The following is a 25,173-nucleotide window of genomic DNA, read 5'->3' as shown; positions in this document are numbered from 1 at the left end:
AAAACCCACCCAATAAACCCTTAAAAAACCTAACACTAACCCCCGAAGATCCACTTACAGTTTTGAAGAGCCGACATCCATCGTCAATGAAGTCGGGAGAAGTCTTCAATGAAGCCAGGAGAAGTCCTCAACGAAGCCGGGAGAAGTCTTCATCCAAACCAGGAGAAGTGGTCCTCCAGATGGGCAGAAGTCTTCATCCAGACGGCATCTTCTATCTTCTTCCATCCGGCGCGGAGCGGGTCCATCTTCAAGACATCCGGCGCGGAGTATCCTCTTCTTCCGACGACTCCCGACGAATGAAGATTCCTTTAAGTGACGTCATCCAAGATGGCGTTCCTTAGATTCCGATTGGCTGATAGAATTTTATCAGCCAATCGGAAATTAAAGTTGAAAAAATCCTATTGACTGATGCAATCAGCCAATAGGACTGAACTTCAATCCTATTGGCTGATCCAATCAGCCAATAGGATTGAGCTTGCATTCTATTGGCTGATTGGAATAGCCAATAGAACGCGAGCTCAATCCTATTGGCTGATTGGACTTACAAGACTCGTAATAGCAGCGGTAGTGAAAAAGCAGCGTTATGAGCCTTAACGCTGCTTTTTTACTCATAACGCAAAACTCGTAATCTAGCCGTATATTTTTTAACATTTGAATTTTATTAAGTGAAAGAAGACACCTACTGAGTGTTAATCTTCTTAAGAGAGAACAATAATATATTATTTATATAATATCTTATAACATTGCAACTACAATATAAATAGATAAAATAGTCAAAATCAAAATGTGCATGGGTGCATCTAAATATTAAATAGAAGCATTTTTTGCAATATACTTCCTTAAGAAAAAAATCTTCTAGTAAGTTACTTTTCAGTGGCATACCCACAGGTGCCGTGCAGCAGTATTAAAAGACCAAACCTTCTCAGAGAGTCAGCGGTAGCTTACATGATACAAATTAAGTCCTCACTGATGCAAGCTCCCTGAGCAGGCATAGTGTTTGAATCCTGATCCCCTAGTCACACGTAATATATATCCGTATGCCGCTAAAACCGTAATTGTCATCTTGTCCGTAGGATTAACAGATGAAAAAAGGTGAGGTCAGGTGACCTGTCTGGGCCTTCTTAGTGGAGCAGGGAGTCCAGAATCAGTCAGAGGAACAGCATTCTGGTAGTTGTTACGGATAAAAAGCGGAGACAGGAGGGCGCTGACATGAGAGGTTTCTGATAAGGAACACTTGTTTGTTGCTTTTAACACAAACGTGCAAAGTGTTTTGTGCTTTTTTAATATACTATATAATAATATATAAAAAATCTGCATTTGAATTGGAATTGTGCTCTGTCTTATTTGTTAGTTATACGTTGAGACCGTAATATCGTTTATGTTGCAGGGGTCGACAAATCTGTTAAACATTTAGGAGCCAGACATACCTTTAGGAGACAGACAGTAGTATTTGTATATAGATATATGGACAATACCCCAAAAAGTTAGTAGCCAGGGGTAAAATGGCTCCCTGGCTACTGAGTTTGTCGAGCACAGTTTTACCCATGCACATTTCAATTTTGACCTTTCTATCCCTTTAAAAGCATGAATTAAGACTATATATATATATATATATATATATATATATATATATATATATTTTGTTAACAAAAAAACCCAAATAACGCAATAATCCTAATAAATCTATTAACCCCTAATCTGTCAAACCCCCACCACACAAATAACTAATTAAATTACTAAGCTCCCTAACTTAACACCCCCTAAATTAACCCCAATTACTTCAATTAAAAAATTCTAAGTTACAATTAAAATAAAAAATCTAACATTACTTTAAAAAACTAAGTTTAAATCAATCTAAGATTACAAAAAATAAAAAGTTAGATATTACATAAAATAATAAACCAAATTATCAAAAATAAAAAAATTAAACCTAGTCCCTATGAAAATAAAATAGCCCCCCAAAATAAAATCACCCCCTAATCTAATACTAAACTGCCAATAGCCCTTAAAAGGGCCTTTCGTTGGGCATTGCCCTAAGTAAAGCAGCTCTTTTCCTTAAAAAAATACTAAGTCCCCGCTCTAACAGTAAAACCCAGCACCCACCAAACCCCCCAAAATAAAAAAAAACTCTAAAAAATCCTAAACTGCCCATTGCCCCTAAAGGGGCATTTGTATGGGCATTGCCCTTAAAAGGGCATTCAGCTCTTTTAAGAATGCCCAGAAATCCCTAATCTAAAAACAAACAAACCCCCCAAAAATAAAAAAAGCCTAAATCTAACCCCCCAAATAGGTACACTACTCACCATTCCTGAAGTCCGGCAGAGAAGGTCCTGTTCCAGGTGGTGAAGTCTTCTTCCAACCAGCCGACATCTTCATGTTTAAATATGGCGTCTCTTGCACTCCTATTGGCTGATTTGATTCAAGTCAGCCAATAGGATGAGAGCTACTGAAATCCTATTGGCTGTACAAATCAGAATCCTCCACGCTCCATGACTCCGAGGTCGCCGGTCCTGTTTTATTAGGTTTATTGCGTTGTGGGTTAATGGCGGATTGGGGGTTAATATACTATATAAGGTTTGTTGCGATGTGGGTTAATGGTGGATTAGGGGTTAATACATTTATTAGGTAGTTTGCAATGTTGGGGTTGGCAGATTTAGGGGTTAATACATTTATTAGGGAGTTTGCGATGTGTTTGAATGGCGCATTAGGGGTTAATAGTTTAATTAGGCATATTGTGTTGTTGGGGGTTGTCGGTTTAGGGGTTAATACATTTATTATTAGTTGCGATGTGGGTTTGATGACGGATATAGGGGTTATACGTGCTGCTTTATTTTTGGGAGGTGGTTTATATTTTTACAGGAGATTTGATAACATAATTTATGCTTACCTGATAAATTCCTTTCTTCTGTTGTGTGATCAGTCCACGGGTCATCATTACTTCTGGGATATAACTCCTCCCCAACAGGAAATGCAAGAGGATTCACCCAGCAGAGCTGCATATAGCTCCTCCCCTCTACGTCAGTCCCAGTCATTCGACCAAGAATCAACGAGAAAGGAGTAACCAAGGGTGAAGTGGTGACTGGAGTATAATTTAAAAAAAAAAATATTTACCTGCCTTAAAAACAGGGCGGGCCGTGGACTGATCACACAACAGAAGAAAGGAATTTATCAGGTAAGCATAAATTATGTTTTCTTCTGTTATGTGTGATCAGTCCACGGGTCATCATTACTTCTGGGATACCAATACCAAAGCAAAAGTACACGGATGACGGGAGGGATAGGCAGGCTCATTATACAGAAGGAACCACTGCCTGAAGAACCTTTCTCCCAAAAATAGCCTCCGAAGAAGCAAAAGTATCAAATTTGTAAAATTTGGAAAAAGTATGAAGCGAAGACCAAGTTGCAGCCTTGCAAATCTGTTCAACAGAGGCCTCATTCTTAAAGGCCCAAGTGGAAGCCACAGCTCTAGTGGAGTGGGCTGTAATTCTTTCAGGAGGCTGCTGTCCAGCAGTCTCATAGGCTAAACGTATTATGCTACGAAGCCAAAAAGAGAGAGAGGTAGCAGAAGCTTTTTGACCTCTCCTCTGTCCAGAATAAACGACAAACAGGGAAGAAGTTTGACGAAAATCTTTAGTTGCCTGCAAGTAGAACTTGAGGGCACGAACTACATCCAGATTGTGTAGAAGACGTTCCTTCTTTGAAGAAGGATTTGGACACAAGGATGGAACAACAATCTCTTGATTGATATTCCTGTTAGTAACTACCTTAGGTAAGAACCCAGGTTTAGTACGCAGAACTACCTTGTCTGAGTGAAAAATCAGATAAGGAGAATCACAATGTAATGCTGATAACTCAGAGACTCTTCGAGCCGAGGAAATAGCCATTAAAAACAGAACTTTCCAAGATAACAATTTTATATCAATGGAATGAAGGGGTTCAAACGGAACACCCTGTAAAACGTTAAGAACTAAGTTTAAACTCCATGGTGGAGCAACAGCTTTAAACACAGGCTTGATCCTAGCTAAAGCCTGACAAAAAGCCTGGACGTCTGGATTTTCTGACAGACGCCTGTGTAACAAGATGGACAGAGCTGAAATCTGTCCCTTTAATGAACTAGCCGATAAACCCTTTTCTAAGCCTTCTTGTAGAAAGGACAAGATCCTAGAGATCCTAACCTTACTCCAGGAGTAACGTTTGGATTCACACCAGTATAGGTATTTACGCCATATTTTATGGTAAATCTTTCTGGTAACAGGCTTCCTAGCCTGTATCAGGGTATCAATAACCGACTCAGAAAAACCACGTTTTGATAAAATCAAGCGTTCAATTTCCAAGCAGTCAGCTTCAGAGAAGTTAGATTTTGATGTTTGAACGGACCCTGTATCAGAAGGTCCTGTCTTAGAGGTAGAGACCAAGGCGGACAGGATGACATGTCCACTAGATCTGCATACCAAGTCCTGCGTGGCCATGCAGGTGCTATTAGAATCACTGATGCTCTCTCCTGTTTGATTTTGGCAATCAATCGAGGAAGCAGCGGGAAGGGTGGAAACACATAAGCCATCCCGAAGTTCCAAGGTGCTGTCAAAGCATCTATCAGAACCGCTCCCGGATCCCTGGATCTGGACCCGTAGTGAGGAAGCTTGGCGTTCTGGCGAGACGCCATGAGATCTATCTGTGGTTTGCCCCAACGTCGAAGTATTTGGGCAAAGACCTCCGGATGAAGTTCCCACTCCCCCGGATGAAAAGTCTGGCGACTCAAGAAATCCGCCTCCCAGTTCTCCACTCCCGGGATGTGGATTGCTGACAGGTGGCAAGAGTGAGACTCTGCCCATCGAATTATCTTTGATACTTCCATCATTGCTAGGGAGCTTCTTGTCCCTCCCTGATGGTTGATGTAAGCTACAGTCGTGATATTGTCCGACTGAAACCTGATGAACCCCCGAGTTGTTAATTGGGGCCAAGCCAGAAGGGCATTGAGAACTGCTCTCAATTCCAGAATGTTTATTGGAAGGAGACTCTCCTCCTGATTCCATAATCCCTGAGCCTTCAGAGAATTCCAGACAGCGCCCCAACCTAGTAGGCTGGCGTCTGTTGTTACAATTGTCCAGTCTGGCCTGCTGAATGGCATCCCCCTGGACAGGTGTGGCCGATGAAGCCACCATAGAAGAGAATTTCTGGTCTCTTGATTCAGATTCAGAGTAGGGGACAAATCTGAGTAATCCCCATTCCACTGACTTAGCATGCATAATTGCAGCGGTCTGAGGTGTAGGCGTGCAAAAGGTACTATGTCCATTGCCGCTACCATTAAGCCGATCACCTCCATGCATTGAGCTACTGACGGGTGTTGAATGGAATGAAGGACACGGCATGCATCTTGAAGCTTTGTTAACCTGTCCTCTGTCAGGTAAATCTTCATTTCTACAGAATCTATAAGAGTCCCCAAGAATGGAACTCTTGTGAGAGGAAAAAGAGAACTCTTCTTTTCGTTCACTTTCCATCCATGCGACCTTAGAAATGCCAGAACTAACTCTGTATGAGACTTGGCAGTTTGAAAGCTTGAAGCTTGTATTAGAATGTCGTCTAGGTACGGAGCTACCGAAATCCCTCGCGGTCTTAGTACCGCCAGGAGGGCACCTAGAATCTTTGTGAAGATTCTTGGGGCCGTAGCCAATCCGAATGGAAGAGCTACAAACTGGTAGTGCCTGTCTAGGAAGGCAAACCGTAGATACCGGTGATGATCTTTGTGGATCGGTATGTGAAGGTAAGCATCTTTTAAATCCACTGTGGTCATGTACTGACCCTTTTGGATCATGGGCAAGATTGTCCGAATAGTTTCCATTTTGAACGATGGAACTCTTAGGAATTTGTTTAGAATCTTTAAATCTAAGATTGGTCTGAAAGTTCCCTCTTTTTTGGGAACCACAAACAGGTTTGAGTAGAACCCTTGTCCTTGTTCCGACCGCGGAACCGGATGGATCACTCCCATTAATAACAGATCTTGTACACAGCGTAGAAACGCTTCTTTCTTTATCTGGTTTGTTGACAATCTTGACAGATGAAATCTCCCTCTTGGGGGAGATAATTTGAAGTCTAGAAGGTATCCCTGAGATATGATCTCTAGCGCCCAGGGATCCTGAACATCTCTTGCCCAGGCCTGGGCGAAGAGAGAAAGTCTGCCCCCCACTAGATCCGGTCCCGGATTGGGGGCTCTCGGTTCATGCTGTCTTTGGGGCAGCAGCAGGTTTCCTGGCCTGTTTGCCCTTGTTCCAGGACTGGTTGGGCTTCCAGCCTTGCCTGTAACGAGCAACAGCTCCTTCCTGTTTTGGTGCAGTGGAGGTTGATGCTGCTCCTGTTTTAAAATTCCGAAAGGGACGAAAATTAGACTGTCTAGCCTTAGCTTTGGCTTTGTCTTGAGGTAGGGCGTGGCCCTTACCTCCTGTAATGTCAGCGATAATTTCTTTCAAACCGGGCCCAAATAAGGACTGCCCTTTGAAAGGTATATTAAGTAATTTGGACTTAGAAGTAACATCAGCTGACCAGGATTTTAGCCACAGTGCCCTACGTGCCTGTATGGCGAATCCTGAGTTCTTAGCCGTAAGTTTGGTTAAATGTACTACGGCCTCCGAAATGAATGAATTAGCTAGTTTAAGGACTCTAAGCCTGTCCATAATGTCGTCTAGCGTAGATGAACTAAGGTTCTCTTCCAGAGACTCAATCCAAAATGCTGCCGCAGCCGTAATCGGCGCGATACATGCAAGGGGTTGCAAAATAAAACCTTGTTGAACAAACATTTTCTTAAGGTAACCCTCTAATTTTTTATCCATTGGATCTGAAAAAGCACAGCTATCCTCCACCGGGATAGTGGTACGCTTAGCTAGAGTAGAAACTGCTCCCTCCACCTTAGGGACCGTTTGCCATAAGTCCCGAGTGGTGGCGTCTATTGGAAACATCTTTCTAAATATTGGAGGGGGTGAGAACGGCACACCGGGTCTATCCCACTCCTTAGTAACAATTTCAGTTAATCTCTTAGGTATAGGAAAAACGTCAGTACTCGCCGGTACCGCAAAGTATTTATCCAACCTACATAGTTTCTCTGGTATTGCAACGGTGTTACAATCATTGAGAGCTGCTAAGACCTCCCCTAGTAATACACGGAGGTTCTCCAATTTAAATTTAAAATTTGAAATATCTGAATCCAATCTGTTTGGATCAGAACCGTCACCCACAGAATGAAGCTCTCCGTCCTCATGCTCTGCAAGCTGTGACGCAGTATCAGACATGGCCCTAGAATTGTCAGCGCACTCTGTTCTCACCCCAGAGTGATCACGCTTGCCTCTTAGTTCTGGTAATTTAGACAAAACTTCAGTCATAACAGTAGCCATATCTTGTAATGTTATCTGTAATGGCCGCCCAGATGTACTAGGCGCCATAATATCACGCACCTCCCGGGCGGGAGATGCAGGTACTGCCGCGTGAGGCGAGTTAGTCGGCATAACTCTCCCCTCGCAGATTGGTGAAATTTGTTCACCTTGTACAGATTGACTTTTATTTAAAGTAGCATCAATACAGTTAGTACATAAATTTCTATTGGGCTCCACCTTGGCATTGGAACAAATGACACAGATATCTTCCTCTGAGTCAGACATGTTTAACACACTAGTAATAACTTGCAACCTGGTTATAATCCTTTTTTAGCAAAAACGTACTGTGCCTCAAAGAGGTACTTAAACGATTAAATGACAGTTGAGATAATGAACTGAGAAAACAGTTATAGCATCAACTTTAAAACAACACAACTTTTAGCAAAGGTTTTGTTCCCATTAGTAAGATAACATAACTAAATTTGACATAAAAATTATTGAGTAACGTCTTTATCCACAGTCAATATAAAAAATTCTCACAGCTCTGCTGAGAGAATGTACCTCCCTTCAAGAAGTTTGAAGACCCCTGAGATCTGTCAGAGATGAACCGGATCATGCAGGAAAAATAACAATAGCTGACTGGAAATTGTTGATGCGTAGCAAAGAGCGCCAAAAACGGCCCCTCCCTCTCACACACAGCAGTGAAGAGAAACGAAACTGTCACAATTCAAAGCAAACTACTGCCAAGTGGAAAATAAAGCCCAAACATTTATTTACTCAGTACCTCAGCAATGTAAACGATTCTACATTCCAGCAAAAACGTTTAACATGATATAATACTTATTAAAAAGATTAGTGACCTTTAACAGAGTAGTTCCGGTGAAGTACCATTCCCAGAATACTGAAGTGTATACATACATGTCATTATAACGGTATAGCAGGATTTTCTCATCAATTCCATTCAGAAAATAAAAACTGCTACATACCTCAATGCAGATTCATCTGCCCCTGTCCCCTGATCTGAAGCTTTTACCTCCCTCAGATGGCCGAGAACAGCAATATGATCTTAACTACTCCGGTTAAAATCATAGTAAAAACTCTGGTAGATTCTTCCTCAAAGTCTGCCAGAGAAGTAATAACACGCTCCGGTGCTATTATAAAATAACAAACTTTTGATTGAAGTCATAAAAACTAAGTATAATCACCATAGTCCTCTCACACATCCTATCTAGTCGTTGGGTGCAAGAGAATGACTGGGACTGACGTAGAGGGGAGGAGCTATATGCAGCTCTGCTGGGTGAATCCTCTTGCATTTCCTGTTGGGGAGGAGTTATATCCCAGAAGTAATGATGACCCGTGGACTGATCACACATAACAGAAGAAATATATATTTATTTATTTTTTCAGTTTTTAAAGTGCCGTAAGTCACTGGCGACTCCAGAAATTTGTATTTACGTACATTTCTGGACATCGCTAGTTTATCCGACTTACTGCACTTTATGAACTGCCGGAGGGGTTTATGTGATACCCCAATGTGCGAGGTGAAATTACGGTCGGTGTGGGTTTCAGTAGCTGAAGCCTGCGCCGTATATGTAATCTCGCCCCATGTGCTCATTTTAGCTAATCAAGTTGAAAATTTAACAAATCACTAGCAAAATATAACAAATGTGCGCAAAAAACTGCAACACAGTGTTCACAATTTATTTAATCATAAACACATTTTCTTGATTGGAACCATTGGATTGCATAGACAAATGCAGTACAATAATTACACAATAAATGTAATTGTGTACTTTATATGTTGTGCACATTTATCAATACACTTTTTAGAAACTACTTTGTGACATTGTTTTGTATGCTATGTAAGACAAGTCTCAGTGTTGGCATATGAAATAATTAGACATCATCCTGGCATGATTGCCACCCAGCCGGTATTTTACCGACAAGGATGGTATTTTTAAGTTCAGGTCAATATAAAGAATAAATATAGAAATGAAGGTCCTGTCATGCTGAGACTTCTATGAGTATTGGAATCTAATTAGAAACAAATAATCATTTAAAATCAGCTCATAGCAACTTTTGATATATGCTGTGTAATCATTTATGCAAATTTATGCTAATGAGCATGGCTGGTATTTTTCCCCCCTAAAAAAAGGTGGTAACCCTAGTCCTTAAAAATCCTGAAGAAATGCTTTCATGGGTGTTTAAAATTTTAGCAAATTGTGTGCATGTTTTTGGAATTTGGCGCACACTATTTGTTATATTGTGCTCAATATTTGTTATATTGTGCTGCTCACTATTTGTTATTAGACTTGTGCGTTTCGTTTAGTTCCGAATCAAAATTCGGACGAATTTGTCAAACTCAGAGTTTCCGATCGATTCGAATTTCCAAATTACCGTAGCAACGAAACTAAACTAATCCGAATGCATTTGTAACGAATGAATCCAAATTAGTTTGGATTTATTCGTTACATTCGAATGGCCATGTACTAATCGTAATTACACTTGTATTGTACTGTATATTAGGTTATATCACTCTGCTAGCTCTGTGAGGGCACATTATGTAGCTGGTACCTGTGAGGTTGGTACTTAGGTGGGATGTGCTGTGTATTACACTAGTATTGTACAGTATATTAGGTTATATCACTCTGCTAGCTCTGTGCACATTATGTAGCTGGTACCTGTGAGGTTGGTACTTAGGTGGGATGTGCTGTGTATTACACTAGTATTATGTACAGTATATTAGGTTATATACCTCTGCTAGCTCTGTGCAGGGCACATTATGTAGCTGGTACCTGTGAGGTTGCTACTTAGGTGGGATGTGCTGTGTATTACACTAGTATTATGTACTGTATATTAGGTTATATACCTCTGCTAGCTCTGTGCATATTGTGTAGCTGGTACCTGTGAGGTTGGTACTTAGGTGGGTTGTGCTGTGTATTACACTAGTATTGTACAGTATATTAGGTTATATACCTCTGCTAGCTCTGTGCATATTGTGTAGCTGGTACCTGTGAGGTTGGTACTTAGAAGGGATGTGCTGTGTATTACACTAGTATTATGTACTGTATATTAGGTTATATACCTCTGTTAGCTCTGTGCATATTGTGTAGCTGGTACCTGTGAGGTTGGTACTTAGGTGGGTTGTGCTGTGTATTACACTAGTATTGTGTACTGTATATTAGGTTATATACCTCTGCTAGCTCTGTGAGGGCACATTATGTAGCTGGTACCTGTTAGGTTGGTACTTAGGTGGGATGTGCTGTGTATTACACTAGTATTATGTACAGTATATTAGGTTATATACCTCTGCTAGCTCTGTGCATATTGTGTAGCTGGTACCTGTGAGGTTGGTACTTAGGTGGGATGTGCTGTGTATTACACTAGTATTGTACAGTATATTAGGTTATATCACTCTGCTAGCTCTGTGCACATTATGTAGCTGGTACCTGTGAGGTTGGTACTTAGGTGGGATGTGCTGTGTATTACACTAGTATTATGTACAGTATATTAGGTTATATACCTCTGCTAGCTCTGTGAGGGCACATTATGTAGCTGGTACCTGTGAGGTTGGTACTTAGGTGGGATGTGCTGTGTATTACACTAGTATTATGTACAGTATATTAGGTTATATACCTCTGCTAGCTCTGTGCATATTGTGTAGCTGGTACCTGTGAGGTTGGTACTTAGGTGGGATGTGCTGTGTATTACACTAGTATTGTACAGTATATTAGGTTATATCACTCTGCTAGCTCTGTGCACATTATGTAGCTGGTACCTGTGAGGTTGGTACTTAGGTGGGATGTGCTGTGTATTACACTAGTATTGTACAGTATATTAGGTTATATACCTCTGCTAGCTCTGTGCATATTGTATAGCTGGTACCTGTGAGGTTGGTACTTAGGTGGGATGTGCTGTGTATTACACTAGTATTATGTACTGTATATTAGGTTATATATCTCTGCTAGCTCTGTGCATATTGTGTAGCTGGTACCTGTGAGGTTGGTACTTAGGTGGGATGTGCTGTGTATTACACTAGTATTATTTACAGTATATTAGGTTATATCACTCTGCTAGCTCTGTGCATATTGTGTAGCTGGTACCTGTGAGGTTGGTACTTAGGTGGGATGTGCTGTGTATTACACTAGTATTATTTACAGTATATTAGGTTATATACCTCTGCTAGCTCTGTGCATATTGTGTAGCTGGTACCTGTGAGGTTGGTACTTAGGTGGGATGTGCTGTGTATTACACTAGTATTGTGTACTGTATATTAGGTTATATACCTCTGCTAGCTCTGTGCAGGGCACATTATGTAGCTGGAACCTGTGAGGTTGGTACTTAGAAGGGATGTGCTGTGTATTACACTAGTATTATGTACTGTATATTAGGTTATATACCTCTGCTAGCTCTCTGCACATTATGTAGCTGGAACCTGTGAGGTTGGTACTTAGAAGGGATGTGCTGTGTATTACACTAGCATTATGTACTGTATATTAGGTTATATACCTCTGCTAGCTCTGTGCGTATTGTGTAGCTGGTACCTGTGAGGTTGGTATTTATGTTGATTCAGATGGGTTACATCTAATATACAGTACATAATGCTAGTCTAATACACAGCACATCCCACCTAACACACATAAGTTCTGATTTTACGAATCGAATCTGAACCGAATACATCCAAATATATTCGAATCCCAATAAATCTGAAACGAATACATTCATATGTATCTAAAAACAAAATTTAAAAAAGCCAAATCGGTCCAAAATCAACCGAAACAAATTTTTCTGTTGCGCACAAGTCTATTTTTTATACTGTACTGATTTCTTATATTGTGCTGACTATTTGTTATATTGTGTTGACTGTTATATTGTGCTGACTATTTTATATATTGTGCTGACTATTTGTTATATTGTGCTGCTCATTATTTGTTATATTGTGCTCACTATTTGTTATATTGTGCTCACTATTTATTATATTGTGCTTACTATTTGTTATATTGTGCTTACTATTTATTATATTGTGCTCACTATTTGTTATATTGTGCTGACTATTTGTTATATTGTGCTGACTATTTGATATATTGTGCTTACTATTTGTTATATTGTGCTGACTATTTGTTATATTGTGCTGCTCATTATTTGTTATATTGTGCTGACTATTTGATATATTGTGCTTACTATTTGTTATATTGTGCTGCTCATTATTTGTTATATTGTGCTCACTATTTGATATATTGTGCTTACTATTTGTTGTAATGTGCTTACTATTTATTATATTGTGCTTACTATTTGTTATATTGTGCTGCTCATTATTTGTTATATTGTGCTGACTATTTGTTATATTGTGCTGCTCATTATTTGTTATATTGTGCTGACTATTTGTTATATTGTGCTGACTATTTGTTATATTGTGCTTACTATTTGTTATATTGTGCTGACTATTTGTTATATTGTGCTGACTATTTGTTATATTGTGCTGACTATTTGTTATATTGTGCTTACTATTTGTTATATTGTGCTTACTATTTGTTATATTGTGCTGACTATTTGTTATATTGTGCTGACTATTTGTTATATTGTGCTGACTATTTGATATATTGTGCTTACTATTTGTTATATTGTGCTGACTATTTGTTATATTGTGCTGCTCATTATTTGTTATATTGTGCTGACTATTTGATATATTGTGCTTACTATTTGTTATATTGTGCTGCTCATTATTTGTTATATTGTGCTCACTATTTGATATATTGTGCTTACTATTTGTTTTAATGTGCTTACTATTTATTATATTGTGCTTACTATTTGATGTATTGTGCTCACTGTTTGTTATATTGTGCTCACTATTTGTTATATTGTGCTGCTCATTATTTGTTATATTGTGCTGACTATTTGATATATTGTGCTTACTATTTGTTGTAATGTGCTTACTATTTATTATATTGTGCTTACTATTTGATGTATTGTGCTCACTGTTTGTTATATTGTGCTCACTATTTGTTATATTGTGCTGCTCATTATTTGTTATATTGTGCTTACTATTTATTATATTGTGCTTACTATTTGATGTATTGTGCTCACTGTTTCTTATATTGTGTTCACTATTTGTTATATTGTGCTCACTGTTTCTTATATTGTGTTCACTATTTGTTATATTGTGCTGCTCACTATTTGTTATATTGTGCTCACTATTTGTTATATTGTGCTCACTATTTGTTATATTGTGCTCACTATTTGTTATATTGTGCTGCTCACTATTTGTTATATTGTGCTCACTATTTGTTATATTGTGCTGCTCACTATTTGTTATATTGTGCTGCTCACTATTTGTTATATTGTGCTCACTATTTGTTATATTGTGCTGCTCACTATTTGTTATATTGTGCTGCTCACTATTTGTTATACTGTGCTCACTATTTGTTATCTTGTGCACACTATTTGTTATACTGTGCTTACTGTTTGTTATATTGTGCTCACTATTTGTTATATTGTGCTTACTATTTGTTATATTGTGCTCACTATTTGTTATACTGTGCTCACTATTTGTTATATTGTGCTCACTATTTGTTATACTGTGCTCACTATTTGTTATATTGTGCTCACTATTTGTTATACTGTGCTCACTATTTGTTATATTGTGCTCACTATTTGTTATATTGTGCTGCTCACTATTTGTTATACTGTGCTCACTATTTGTTATACTGTGCTTACTGTTTGTTATATTGTGCTGACTATTTGTTATACTGTGCTTACTGTTTGTTATATTGTGCTGACTATTTGTTATATTGTGCTACTTACTATTTGTTATATTGTGCTGCTCATTATTTGTTATATTGTGCTGCTCATTATTTGTTATATTGTGCTGCTCACTGTTTCTTATATTGTGCTATTTGTTATATTGTGCTACTTACTATTTGTTATATTGTGTTGCTCACTATTTGTTATATTGTGCTGCTCACTATTTGTTATATTGTGCTCACTATTTGTTATATTGTGCTCACTATTTGTTATATTGTGCTGACTATTTGTTATATTGTGCTGCTCACTATTTGTTATATTGTGCTCACTATTTGTTATATTGTGCTCACTATTTGTTATATTGTGCTATTTGTTATATTGTGCTGCTCACTATTTGTTATATTGTGCTGACTATTTGTTATTTTGTGCTGCTTACTATTTGTTATATTGTGCTGCTCACTATTTGTTATATTGTGCTGACTATTTGTTATATTGTGCTGACTATTTGTTATATTGTGCTGACTATTTGTTATATTGTGCTGACTTTTTGTTATATTGTGCTGAACACTATTTGTTATATTGTGCTGACTATTTGTTATATTGTGCTGACTATTTGTTATATTGTGCTGACTATTTGTTATATTGTGCTGACTATTTGTTATATTGTGCTGCTTACTATTTGTTATATTGTGCTGCTCACTATTTGTTATATTGTGCTGCTTACTATTTGTTATATTGTGCTGACTATTTGTTATATTGTGCTGACTATTTGTTATATTGTGCTGCTTACTATTTGTTATATTGTGCTGACTATTTGTTATATTGTGCTGACTATTTGTTATATTGTGCTCACTATTTGTTATATTGTGCTATTTGTTATATTGTGCTATTTGTTATATTGTGCTATTTGTTATATTGTGCTATTTGTTATATTGTGCTTTTCCCTATTTGTTATATAGTGCTGCTTACTATTTGTTATATTGTGCTGCTTACTATTTGTTATATTGTGCTGACTATTTGTTATATTGTGCTGCTCACTATTTGTTATATTGTGCTGACTATTTGTTATATTGTGCTGACTATTTGTTATATTGTGCTGACTATTTGTTATATTGTGCTGCTTACTATTTGTTATATTGTGCTGCTTACTATTTGTTATATTGTGCTGCTTACTATTTGTTATATTGTGCTGACTATTTGTTATATTGTGCTGACTATTTGTTATATTGTGCTGACTATTTGTTATATTGCGCTGACTATTTGTTATATTGTGCTGCTTACTATTTGTTATATTGTGCTGACTATTTGTTATATTGTGCTGACTATTTGTTATATTGTGCTGCTTACTATTTGTTATATTGTGCTGCTTACTATTTGTTATATTGTGCTGACTATTTGTTATATTGTGCTGACTATTTGTTATTTTGTGCTGCTTACTATTTGTTATATTGTGCTGACTATTTGTTATATTGTGCTGACTATTTGTTATTTTGTGCTGCTTACTATTTGTTATATCGTGCTGACTATTTGTTATATTGTATTAAAAAAGTGTTTAAGCAGAGCGCTGGTTAATAAACGGGATACCACACAACTTACAAGGGAGAAAAGATCCTTCTATCTTTTCAAAAATGTGGTAGGAGTTTTGGTGGTAGTAAGTGCGCTAAAAGAAAGCTAAAGGTATCCAATTGTATCCAGTATTAAATAAAAGAGTTATAAAATATATATATAACAATGTGCAAAGTGTAATGCGTGTATTATGATTCCTCAGTCAAAAAAGAAGAAAGATAGGGTGTGTGGGGGGAAATGAGAGGATCTATACAAAAATAACAGTGTCCGTGAAAAAAACATAATTTATGCTTACCTGATAAATTCCTTTCTTCTGTTGTGTGATCAGTCCACGGGTCATCATTACTTCTGGGATATAACTCCTCCCCAACAGGAAATGCAAGAGGATTCACCCAGCAGAGCTGCATATAGCTCCTCCCCTCTACGTCAGTCCCAGTCATTCGACCAAGAATCAACGAGAAAGGAGTAACCAAGGGTGAAGTGGTGACTGGAGTATAATTTAAAAGATATTTACCTGCCTTAAAAACAGGGCGGGCCGTGGACTGATCACACAACAGAAGAAAGGAATTTATCAGGTAAGCATAAATTATGTTTTCTTCTGTTATGTGTGATCAGTCCACGGGTCATCATTACTTCTGGGATACCAATACCAAAGCAAAAGTACACGGATGACGGGAGGGATAGGCAGGCTCATTATACAGAAGGAACCACTGCCTGAAGAACCTTTCTCCCAAAAATAGCCTCCGAAGAAGCAAAAGTGTCAAATTTGTAAAATTTGGAAAAAGTATGAAGCGAAGACCAAGTTGCAGCCTTGCAAATCTGTTCAACAGAGGCCTCATTCTTAAAGGCCCAAGTGGAAGCCACAGCTCTAGTGGAGTGAGCTGTAATTCTTTCAGGAGGCTGCTGTCCAGCAGTCTCATAGGCTAAACGTATTATGCTACGAAGCCAAAAAGAGAGAGAGGTAGCAGAAGCTTTTTGACCTCTCCTCTGTCCAGAATAAACGACAAACAGGGAAGAAGTTTGGCGAAAATCTTTAGTTGCCTGCAAGTAGAACTTGAGGGCACGAACTACATCCAGATTGTGTAGAAGACGTTCCTTCTTTGAAGAAGGATTTGGACACAAGGATGGAACAACAATCTCTTGATTGATGTTCCTGTTAGTGACTACCTTAGGTAAGAACCCAGGTTTAGTACGTAGAACTACCTTGTCTGAGTGAAAGATCAGATAAGGAGAATCACAATGTAGGGCTGATAACTCAGAGACTCTTCGAGCCGAGGAAATAGCCATTAAAAATAGAACTTTCCAAGATAACAATTTTATATCAATGGAATGAAGGGGTTCAAACGGAACACCCTGTAAAACGTTAAGAACTAAGTTTAAACTCCATGGCGGAGCAACAGCTTTAAACACAGGCTTGATCCTAGTTAAAGCCTGACAAAAGGCCTGGACGTCTGGATTTTCTGACAGACGCCTGTGTAACAAGATGGACAGAGCTGAAATCTGTCCCTTTAATGAACTAGCTGATAAACCCTTTTCTAAACCTTCTTGTAGAAAGGACAATATCCTAGGGATCCTAACCTTACTCCAGGAGTAACGTTTGGATTCGCACCAGTATAGGTATTTACGCCATATTTTATGGTAAATCTTTCTGGTAACAGGCTTCCTAGCCTGTATCAGGGTATCAATAACCGACTCAGAAAAACCACGTTTTGATAAAATCAAGCGTTCAATTTCCAAGCAGTCAGTTTCAGAGAAGTTAGATTTTGATGTTTGAATGGACCCTGTATCAGAAGGTCCTGTCTTAGAGGTAGAGACCAAGGCGGACAGGATGACATGTCCACTAGATCTGCATACCAAGTCCTGCGTGGCCATGCAGGCGCTATTAGAATCACTGATGCTCTCTCCTGTTTGATTTTGGCAATCAATCGAGGAAGCAGCGGGAAGGGTGGAAACACATAAGCCATCCCGAAGTTCCAAGGTGCTGTCAAAGCATCTATCAGAACCGCTCCCGGATCCCTGGATCTGGACCCGTAGTGAGGAAGTTTGGCGTTCTGGCGAGACGCCATGAGATCTATCTCTGGTTTGCCCCAACGTCGAAGTATTTGGGCAAAGACCTCCGGATGAAGTTCCCACTCTCCCGGATGAAAAGTCTGGCGACTCAAGAAATCCGCCTCCCAGTTCTCCACTCCCGGGATGTGGATTGCTGACAGGTGGCAAGAGTGAGACTCTGCCCAGCGAATTATCTTTGATACTTCCATCATTGCTAGGGAGCTTCTTGTCCCTCCCTGATGGTTGATGTAAGCTACAGTCGTGATATTGTCCGACTGAAACCTGATGAACCCCCGAGTTGTTAATTGGGGCCAAGCCAGAAGGGCATTGAGAACTGCTCTCAATTCCAGAATGTTTATTGGAAGGAGACTCTCCTCCTGATTCCATAATCCCTGAGCCTTCAGAGAATTCCAGACAGCGCCCCAACCTAGTAGGCTGGCGTCTGTTGTTACAATTGTCCAGTCTGGCCTGCTGAATGGCATCCCCCTGGACAGGTGTGGCCGATAAAGCCACCATAGAAGAGAATTTCTGGTCTCTTGATTCAGATTCAGAGTAGGGGACAAATCTGAGTAATCCCCATTCCACTGACTTAGCATGCACAATTGCAGCGGTCTGAGGTGTAGGCGTGCAAAAGGTACTATGTCCATTGCCGCTACCATTAAGCCGATCACCTCCATGCATTGAGCTACTGACGGGTGTTGAATGGAATGAAGGACACGGCATGCATCTTGAAGCTTTGTTAACCTGTCTTCTGTCAGGTAAATCTTCATTTCTACAGAATCTATAAGAGTCCCCAAGAATGGAACTCTTGTGAGAGGAAAAAGAGAACTCTTCTTTTCGTTCACTTTCCATCCATGCGACCTTAGAAATGCCAGAACTAACTCTGTATGAGACTTGGCAGTTTGAAAGCTTGAAGCTTGTATTAGAATGTCGTCTAGGTACGGAGCTACCGAAATCCCTCGCGGTCTTAGTACCGCCAGAAGGGCACCCAGAACCTTTGTGAAGATTCTTGGGGCCGTAGCCAATCCGAATGGAAGAGCTACAAACTGGTAGTGCCTGTCTAGGAAGGCAAACCGTAGATACCGGTGATGATCTTTGTGAATCGGTATGTGAAGGTAAGCATCTTTTAAATCCACTGTGATCATGTACTGACCCTTTTGGATCATGGGTAAGATTGTCCGAATAGTTTCCATTTTGAACGATGGAACTCTTAGGAATTTGTTTAGAATCTTTAAATCTAAGATTGGCCTGAAAGTTCCCTCTTTTTTGGGAACCACAAACAGGTTTGAGTAGAACCCTTGTCCTTGTTCCGACCGCGGAACCGGATGGATCACTCCCATTAATAACAGATCTTGTACACAGCGTAGAAACGCTTCTTTCTTTATCTGGTTTGTTGACAACCTTGACAGATGAAATCTCCCTCTTGGGGGAGATAATTTGAAGTCTAGAAGGTATCCCTGAGATATGATCTCTAGCGCCCAGGGATCCTGAACATCTCTTGCCCAGGCCTGGGCGAAGAGAGAAAGTCTGCCCCCCACTAGATCCGGTCCCGGATCGGGGGCTCTCGGTTCATGCTGTCTTTGGGGCGGCAGCAGGTTTCCTGGCCTGTTTGCCCTTGTTCCAGGACTGGTTAGGCTTCCAGCCTTGCCTGTAACGAGCAACAGCTCCTTCCTGTTTTGGTGCAGTGGAGGTTGATGCTGCTCCTGTTTTGAAATTCCGAAAGGGACGAAAATTAGACTGTCTAGCCTTAGCTTTGGCTTTGTCTTGAGGTAGGGCGTGGCCCTTACCTCCTGTAATGTCAGCGATAATTTCTTTCAAACCGGGCCCAAATAAAGACTGCCCCTTGAAAGGTATATTAAGTAATTTGGACTTAGAAGTAACATCAGCTGACCAGGATTTTAGCCACAGCGCCCTACGTGCCTGTATGGCGAATCCTGAGTTCTTAGCCGTTTGGTTAAATGTACTACGGCCTCCGAAATGAATGAATTAGCTAGTTTAAGGACTCTAAGCCTGTCCATAATGTCGTCTAGCGTAGATGAACTAAGGTTCTCTTCCAGAGACTCAATCCAAAATGCTGCCGCAGCCGTAATCGGCGCGATACATGCAAGGGGTTGCAATATAAAACCTTGTTGAACAAACATTTTCTTAAGGTAACCCTCTAATTTTTTATCCATTGGATCTGAGAAAGCACAGCTATCCTCCACCGGGATAGTGGTACGCTTAACTAAAGTAGAAACTGCTCCCTCCACCTTAGGGACCGTTTGTCATAAGTCCCGAGTGGTGGCGTCTATTGGAAACATCTTTCTAAATATTGGAGGGGGTGAGAACGGCACACCGGGTCTATCCCACTCCTTAGTAACAATTTCAGTTAATCTCTTAGGTATAGGAAAAACGTCAGTACTCGCCGGTACCGCAAAGTATTTATCCAACCTGCACAGTTTCTCTGGTATTGCAACGGTGTTACAATCATTGAGAGCTGCTAAGACCTCCCCTAGTAATACACGGAGGTTCTCCAATTTAAATTTAAAATTTGAAATATCTGAATCCAATCTGTTTGGATCAGAACCGTCACCCACAGAATGAAGCTCTCCGTCCTCATGCTCTGCAAGCTGTGACGCAGTATCAGACATGGCCCTAGTATTGTCAGCGCACTCTGTTCTCACCCCAGAGTGATCACGCTTGCCTCTTAGTTCTGGTAATTTAGACAAAACTTCAGTCATAACAGTAGCCATATCATGTAATGTTATCTGTAATGGCCGCCCAGATGTATTAGGCGCCAAAATATCACGCACCTCCCGGGCGGGAGATGCAGGTACTGCCGCGTGAGGCGAGTTAGTCGGCATAACTCTCCCCTCGCAGTTTGGTGAAATTTGTTCACATTGTACAGATTGACTTTTATTTAAAGTAGCATCAATACAGTTAGTACATAAATTTCTATTGGGCTCCACCTTGGCATTGGAACAAATGACACAGATATCTTCCTCTGAGTCAGACATGTTTAACACACTAGCAATAACTAGCAACCTGGTTATAATCTTTTTTAGCAAAAACGTACTGTGCCTCAAAGAGGTACTAAACGATTAAATGACAGTTGAGATAATGAACTGAAAAACAGTTATAGCATCAAACTTTAAAACAACACAACTTTTAGCAAAGGTTTGTTCCCATTAGTAAAATAACAATAATTAAATTTGACATAAAAATTACAGAGCAACGTTTTTATTCACAGTCAATATGAAATTCTCACAGCTCTGCTGAGAGAATATACCTCCCTCCAAAGAAGTTTGAAGACCCCCTGAGATCTGTCAGAGATGAACCGGATCATGCAGGAAATATAAGAGTAGCTGACTGGAAATTTTTGATGCGTAGCAAAGAGCGCCAAAAACGGCCCCTCCCTCTCATACACAGCAGTGAAGAGAAACGAAACTGTCACAATTAAAAGCAAACAACTGCCAAGTGGAAATTAATGCCCAAATATTTATTCACTCAGTACCTCAGCAATGTAAACGATTCTACATTCCAGCAAAAACGTTTAACATGATAAATACTTATTAAAAGGATTAGAGACCTTTAACAGAGTAGTTCCGGTGAAATACCATCCCCAGAATACTGAAGTGTATACATACATGTCATTATAACGGTATGGCAGGATTTTCTCATCAATTCCATTCAGAAAATAAAAACTGCTACATACCTCAATGCAGATTCAACTGCCCGCTGTCCCCTGATCTGAAGCTTTTACCTCCCTCAGATGGCCGAGAACAGCAATATGATCTTAACGACTCCGGTTAAAATCATAGTAAAAAACTCTGGTAGATTCTTCTTCAAACTCTGCCAGAGAAGTAATAACACGCTCCGGTGCTATTGTAAAATAACAAACTTTTGATTGAAGTCATAAAAACTAAGTATAATCACCATAGTCCTCTCACACATCCTATCTAGTCGTTGGGTGCAAGAGAATGACTGGGACTGACGTAGAGGGGAGGAGCTATATGCAGCTCTGCTGGGTGAATCCTCTTGCATTTCCTGTTGGGGAGGAGTTATATCCCAGAAGTAATGATGACCCGTGGACTGATCACACATAACAGAAGAAATAGTGGTTTTTAACCCCTTAAGGACCAGCGACGTACCCTGTATGTCACTGGTCATTTTTTGGGACTTGATTGTTTTATAGCACGGTCTTGCCACCAGCGTTGAGACTGCTCTATTCCACAAAGCCTGCTGGAGGGAGTGCATTAATAGCGTGTTCTTGCTAGACTAATGTTATTATGTCCTGAAAAAACCCTTAACGACCAGTGACATACAGGGTACATTGTGGTCATTAAGGGGTTAAATATCTTACTTAAGGAGGATGATAGTTAAGCGTTCTATCAATAGTGTACTAATGATCAAAATAAAGTCAAAGTATGTGACAATTAGCAGTGTGACCATATATTGGTGAGATATTAGAAGTATCAAGCAAATTGTTAGTGTATGTTAAAAAGAAACAATACGTTAAATTGTAGTGAAAAAACTAAATATATCTAAAAAATTCCTAAATATATCTAAATATATCTAAAAAATTCCTTGCAGCCTAAATCATATGTCAAAAATATTTAATTATACACAATCACAATCAAATTGGAACTTGAAACAAAGGGACGTCTCCCCAGATAAAAAATAATAAAAAAACAGAATTTAAGCAAGTAGAAATTCCATACTCAATACTAGGTAAGCAGACTTGGCTGAGGAAATGTGTTAAAATCCACTGTGTTGTGCAGAGAGAGACAGTCTCTTATAGCATCAGAACCTTTCGTTGTTGCTTTATAGATAGGTTTTACTGACCAAGTTCAGGGTTTGGGAAATGTGTAGACTCCTTATAGCACAATACAGTCATTCAACTTTATTGAACTTAATGCTTTAAGATTCTTTCTACTTACTTCACCACTCGTGTGGCAACGATATCATCTGTACAGCTCCAAGTTTCCAAACTAAGTCAGTGCGCCGCGTGTATCTCGGCGTCTGACGTCATCGGCAAACTTCAACTGCTGTTACAGTGATAATCGGCTTTCTGGATATTAGAATCACAGGTTGTTTTGGAGATAATCACTCTTTGTGTTTCCAACGGAGGTAATTCCCTGCACTTAGTGCTGATTGCACGCAGGAAAAAAAAGGAGGATGTTGAAAAATGTAGATAACCCGGGTTAATAAGTAAAGTTGAGAAAATCCTTAGATATAGAATGTCCTCATTCAAGTTGTAATGTCAGATAACACAGCCACTCAGATCAACGCGTTTCGCTCGCCAGGGAGCTTTTTCAAGATAGATGTGACTGGTCAGGTGTACCCTTATAAAGGTGTCAGAAAACCCTCATTGGTAGTTTTTTTAATTGGTGTATTTAAGGTGGAATCACAGGAATACTATGTATCTGTGTATGTCCCAACTGATTAAGGTGGAATAGTCTCTTCATGTTCATTCTCAGCTTAAAGAGGAATATCTTTTTAGCTTAATATCTTGTTTACTAAAAAAGGCTACTATATAGGTACTACTGCAATAATCATAATATTCTAAAATGAATGATATTCATAAAAAATTAATATTCATAAAATTTATCTAACAGCATCTAAAAAATAATAATTAATATTCATAAAATTTGTCTAACATATATCTAAAACCTCTTTTAGAGTATTTTAATGGCCATAAAACTTGTATCTTGTAATATAAGGGTTTTTATAAGACAGAAGAGATATATATGTACATCCTACATTACTGGAAATTCCAAAAGGAATTTTGTCGAGTTGATTATGACCATAAAACTTAAACAGTATAAAAATTACAATATAGAATCACCATTAGTCAAACAGAAAGGGTGAGAGATCTAGTTCCGAGTTTAGACCTCTTGGGTACAGAGTATCGTATTTATAGATTAGCTCTGCTTCTTTTATCAGTAATTTCTTCTCTATACTGCCACCTCTCCAATGATTATGTACTTTTTGTACACCCCAATATTTTAGATCTTTAGTTTTACCTTTATGGACTGATTTAAAGTGTTTGTATAGATGAGTATCATCTCTACCATTCTTTATATTGCCAATATGCTCTCTTATTCGGTCTCTGACCATTCTTTTGGTTTCCCCAAAATAAAAAAGGTTACAAGTGCACTTAAGAACATAGATTATATTTTTATTGGTACATCTTATGGTGTCTTTAATTGTGAAGGGTTTCTCTATATTATTAATTATAATATTTTTTAATTTGTTACTGTGGCCACATGCCTTACATGAATAGCATGGAAAAAAAACCATAATACTTTTCCCAGTTATATCTTTTTGTTTTAGTATATTTTTCTTTTTTGTTTTCAGTTCACTAGGTGCCAAAAATGTTTTAAGGTTCGCTGCCTTTTTAAAAATAAACTTGGGGTTGTCAATAATTTTCTCCCCTAACAGATCATCTTCTCTTATCAGGTGCCAATGTTTTCTTATTATCCGTTTGATGACATTCAGGTCAGCACTATAATCTGTTATAAAAGGGACCATGATCTTATCACTGGTCTCTTTTTGTTTCACTTTGTAGGTCAGAAGGGACTCCCTGTCTGTGTTCTTAGCTCTCTCTATGGCTTTATCTGTAATATCATCTTTATAACCTCTCACCTTAAATCTTTCTAGTAAGATTTCAGATTGCTGTTCAAAGTCTGTCATCCTAGAGCAGTTCTTTCTAATACGTAAAAATTGTCCTACCGGGATGTTTTTCTTCCATACATCTAGATGGCAACTTTTTGCATGTATATAATAATACTTGGGGACTAAACTTTACATATAATTACAGTACAGATTCAGTGGTGTTTTTAGACCTAGAAATAATGAAAGCAGAAAACAAAATTGAAACTAAGACCCATTTCAAGAAGGTCGACTGCAGTAATTATATACATGCAAAAAGTTGCCATCTAGATGTATGGAAGAAAAACATCCCGGTAGGATAATTTTTACGTATTAGAAAGAACTGCTCTAGGATGACAGACTTTGAACAGCAATCTGAAATCTTACTAGAAAGATTTAAGGTGAGAGGTTATAAAGATGATATTACAGATAAAGCCATAGAGAGAGCTAAGAACACAGACAGAGAGTCCCTTCTGACCTACAAAGTGAAACAAAAAGAGACCAGTGATAAGATCATGGTTCCTTTTATAACAGATTATAGTGCTGACCTGAATGTAATCAAACGGATAATAAGAAAACATTGGCACCTGATAAGAGAAGATGATCTGTTAGGGGAGAAAATTATTGACAACCCCAAGTTTATTTTTAAAAAGGCAGCGAACCTTAAAACATTTTTGGCACCTAGTGAACTGAAAACAAAAAAGAAAAATATACTAAAACAAAAAGATATAACTGGGAAAAGTATTATGGGTTTTTTTCCATGCTATTCATGTAAGGCATGTGGCCACAGTAACAAATTAAAAAATATTATAATTAATAATAT

The 25,173-nt window shown here is 38.9% G+C and overlaps 1 protein-coding gene across 1 annotated transcript in view; it reads right to left on the bottom strand.

The window, feature by feature from the left end:
- Positions 1-24,392, bottom strand: part of LOC128652321 (repetitive organellar protein-like) — a 294,662-nt gene extending 270,270 nt beyond the window's left edge. The window contains exon 1 of the mRNA XM_053705258.1: positions 24,005-24,392. Coding sequence (XP_053561233.1) covers positions 24,005-24,392 — 388 coding nt within the window. The remainder of the gene's footprint in view (positions 1-24,004) is intronic.
- Between the last annotated feature and the right edge of the window lie 781 nt (positions 24,393-25,173).

Source organism: Bombina bombina, chromosome 1 (genome assembly GCF_027579735.1).
Source record: "Bombina bombina isolate aBomBom1 chromosome 1, aBomBom1.pri, whole genome shotgun sequence".
In the NCBI taxonomy this organism is placed as follows: domain Eukaryota; kingdom Metazoa; phylum Chordata; class Amphibia; order Anura; family Bombinatoridae; genus Bombina; species Bombina bombina.
The sequence above is the reverse complement of the archived record's forward strand: the minus strand, read 5'-3'. Positions and strand labels throughout refer to the sequence as shown.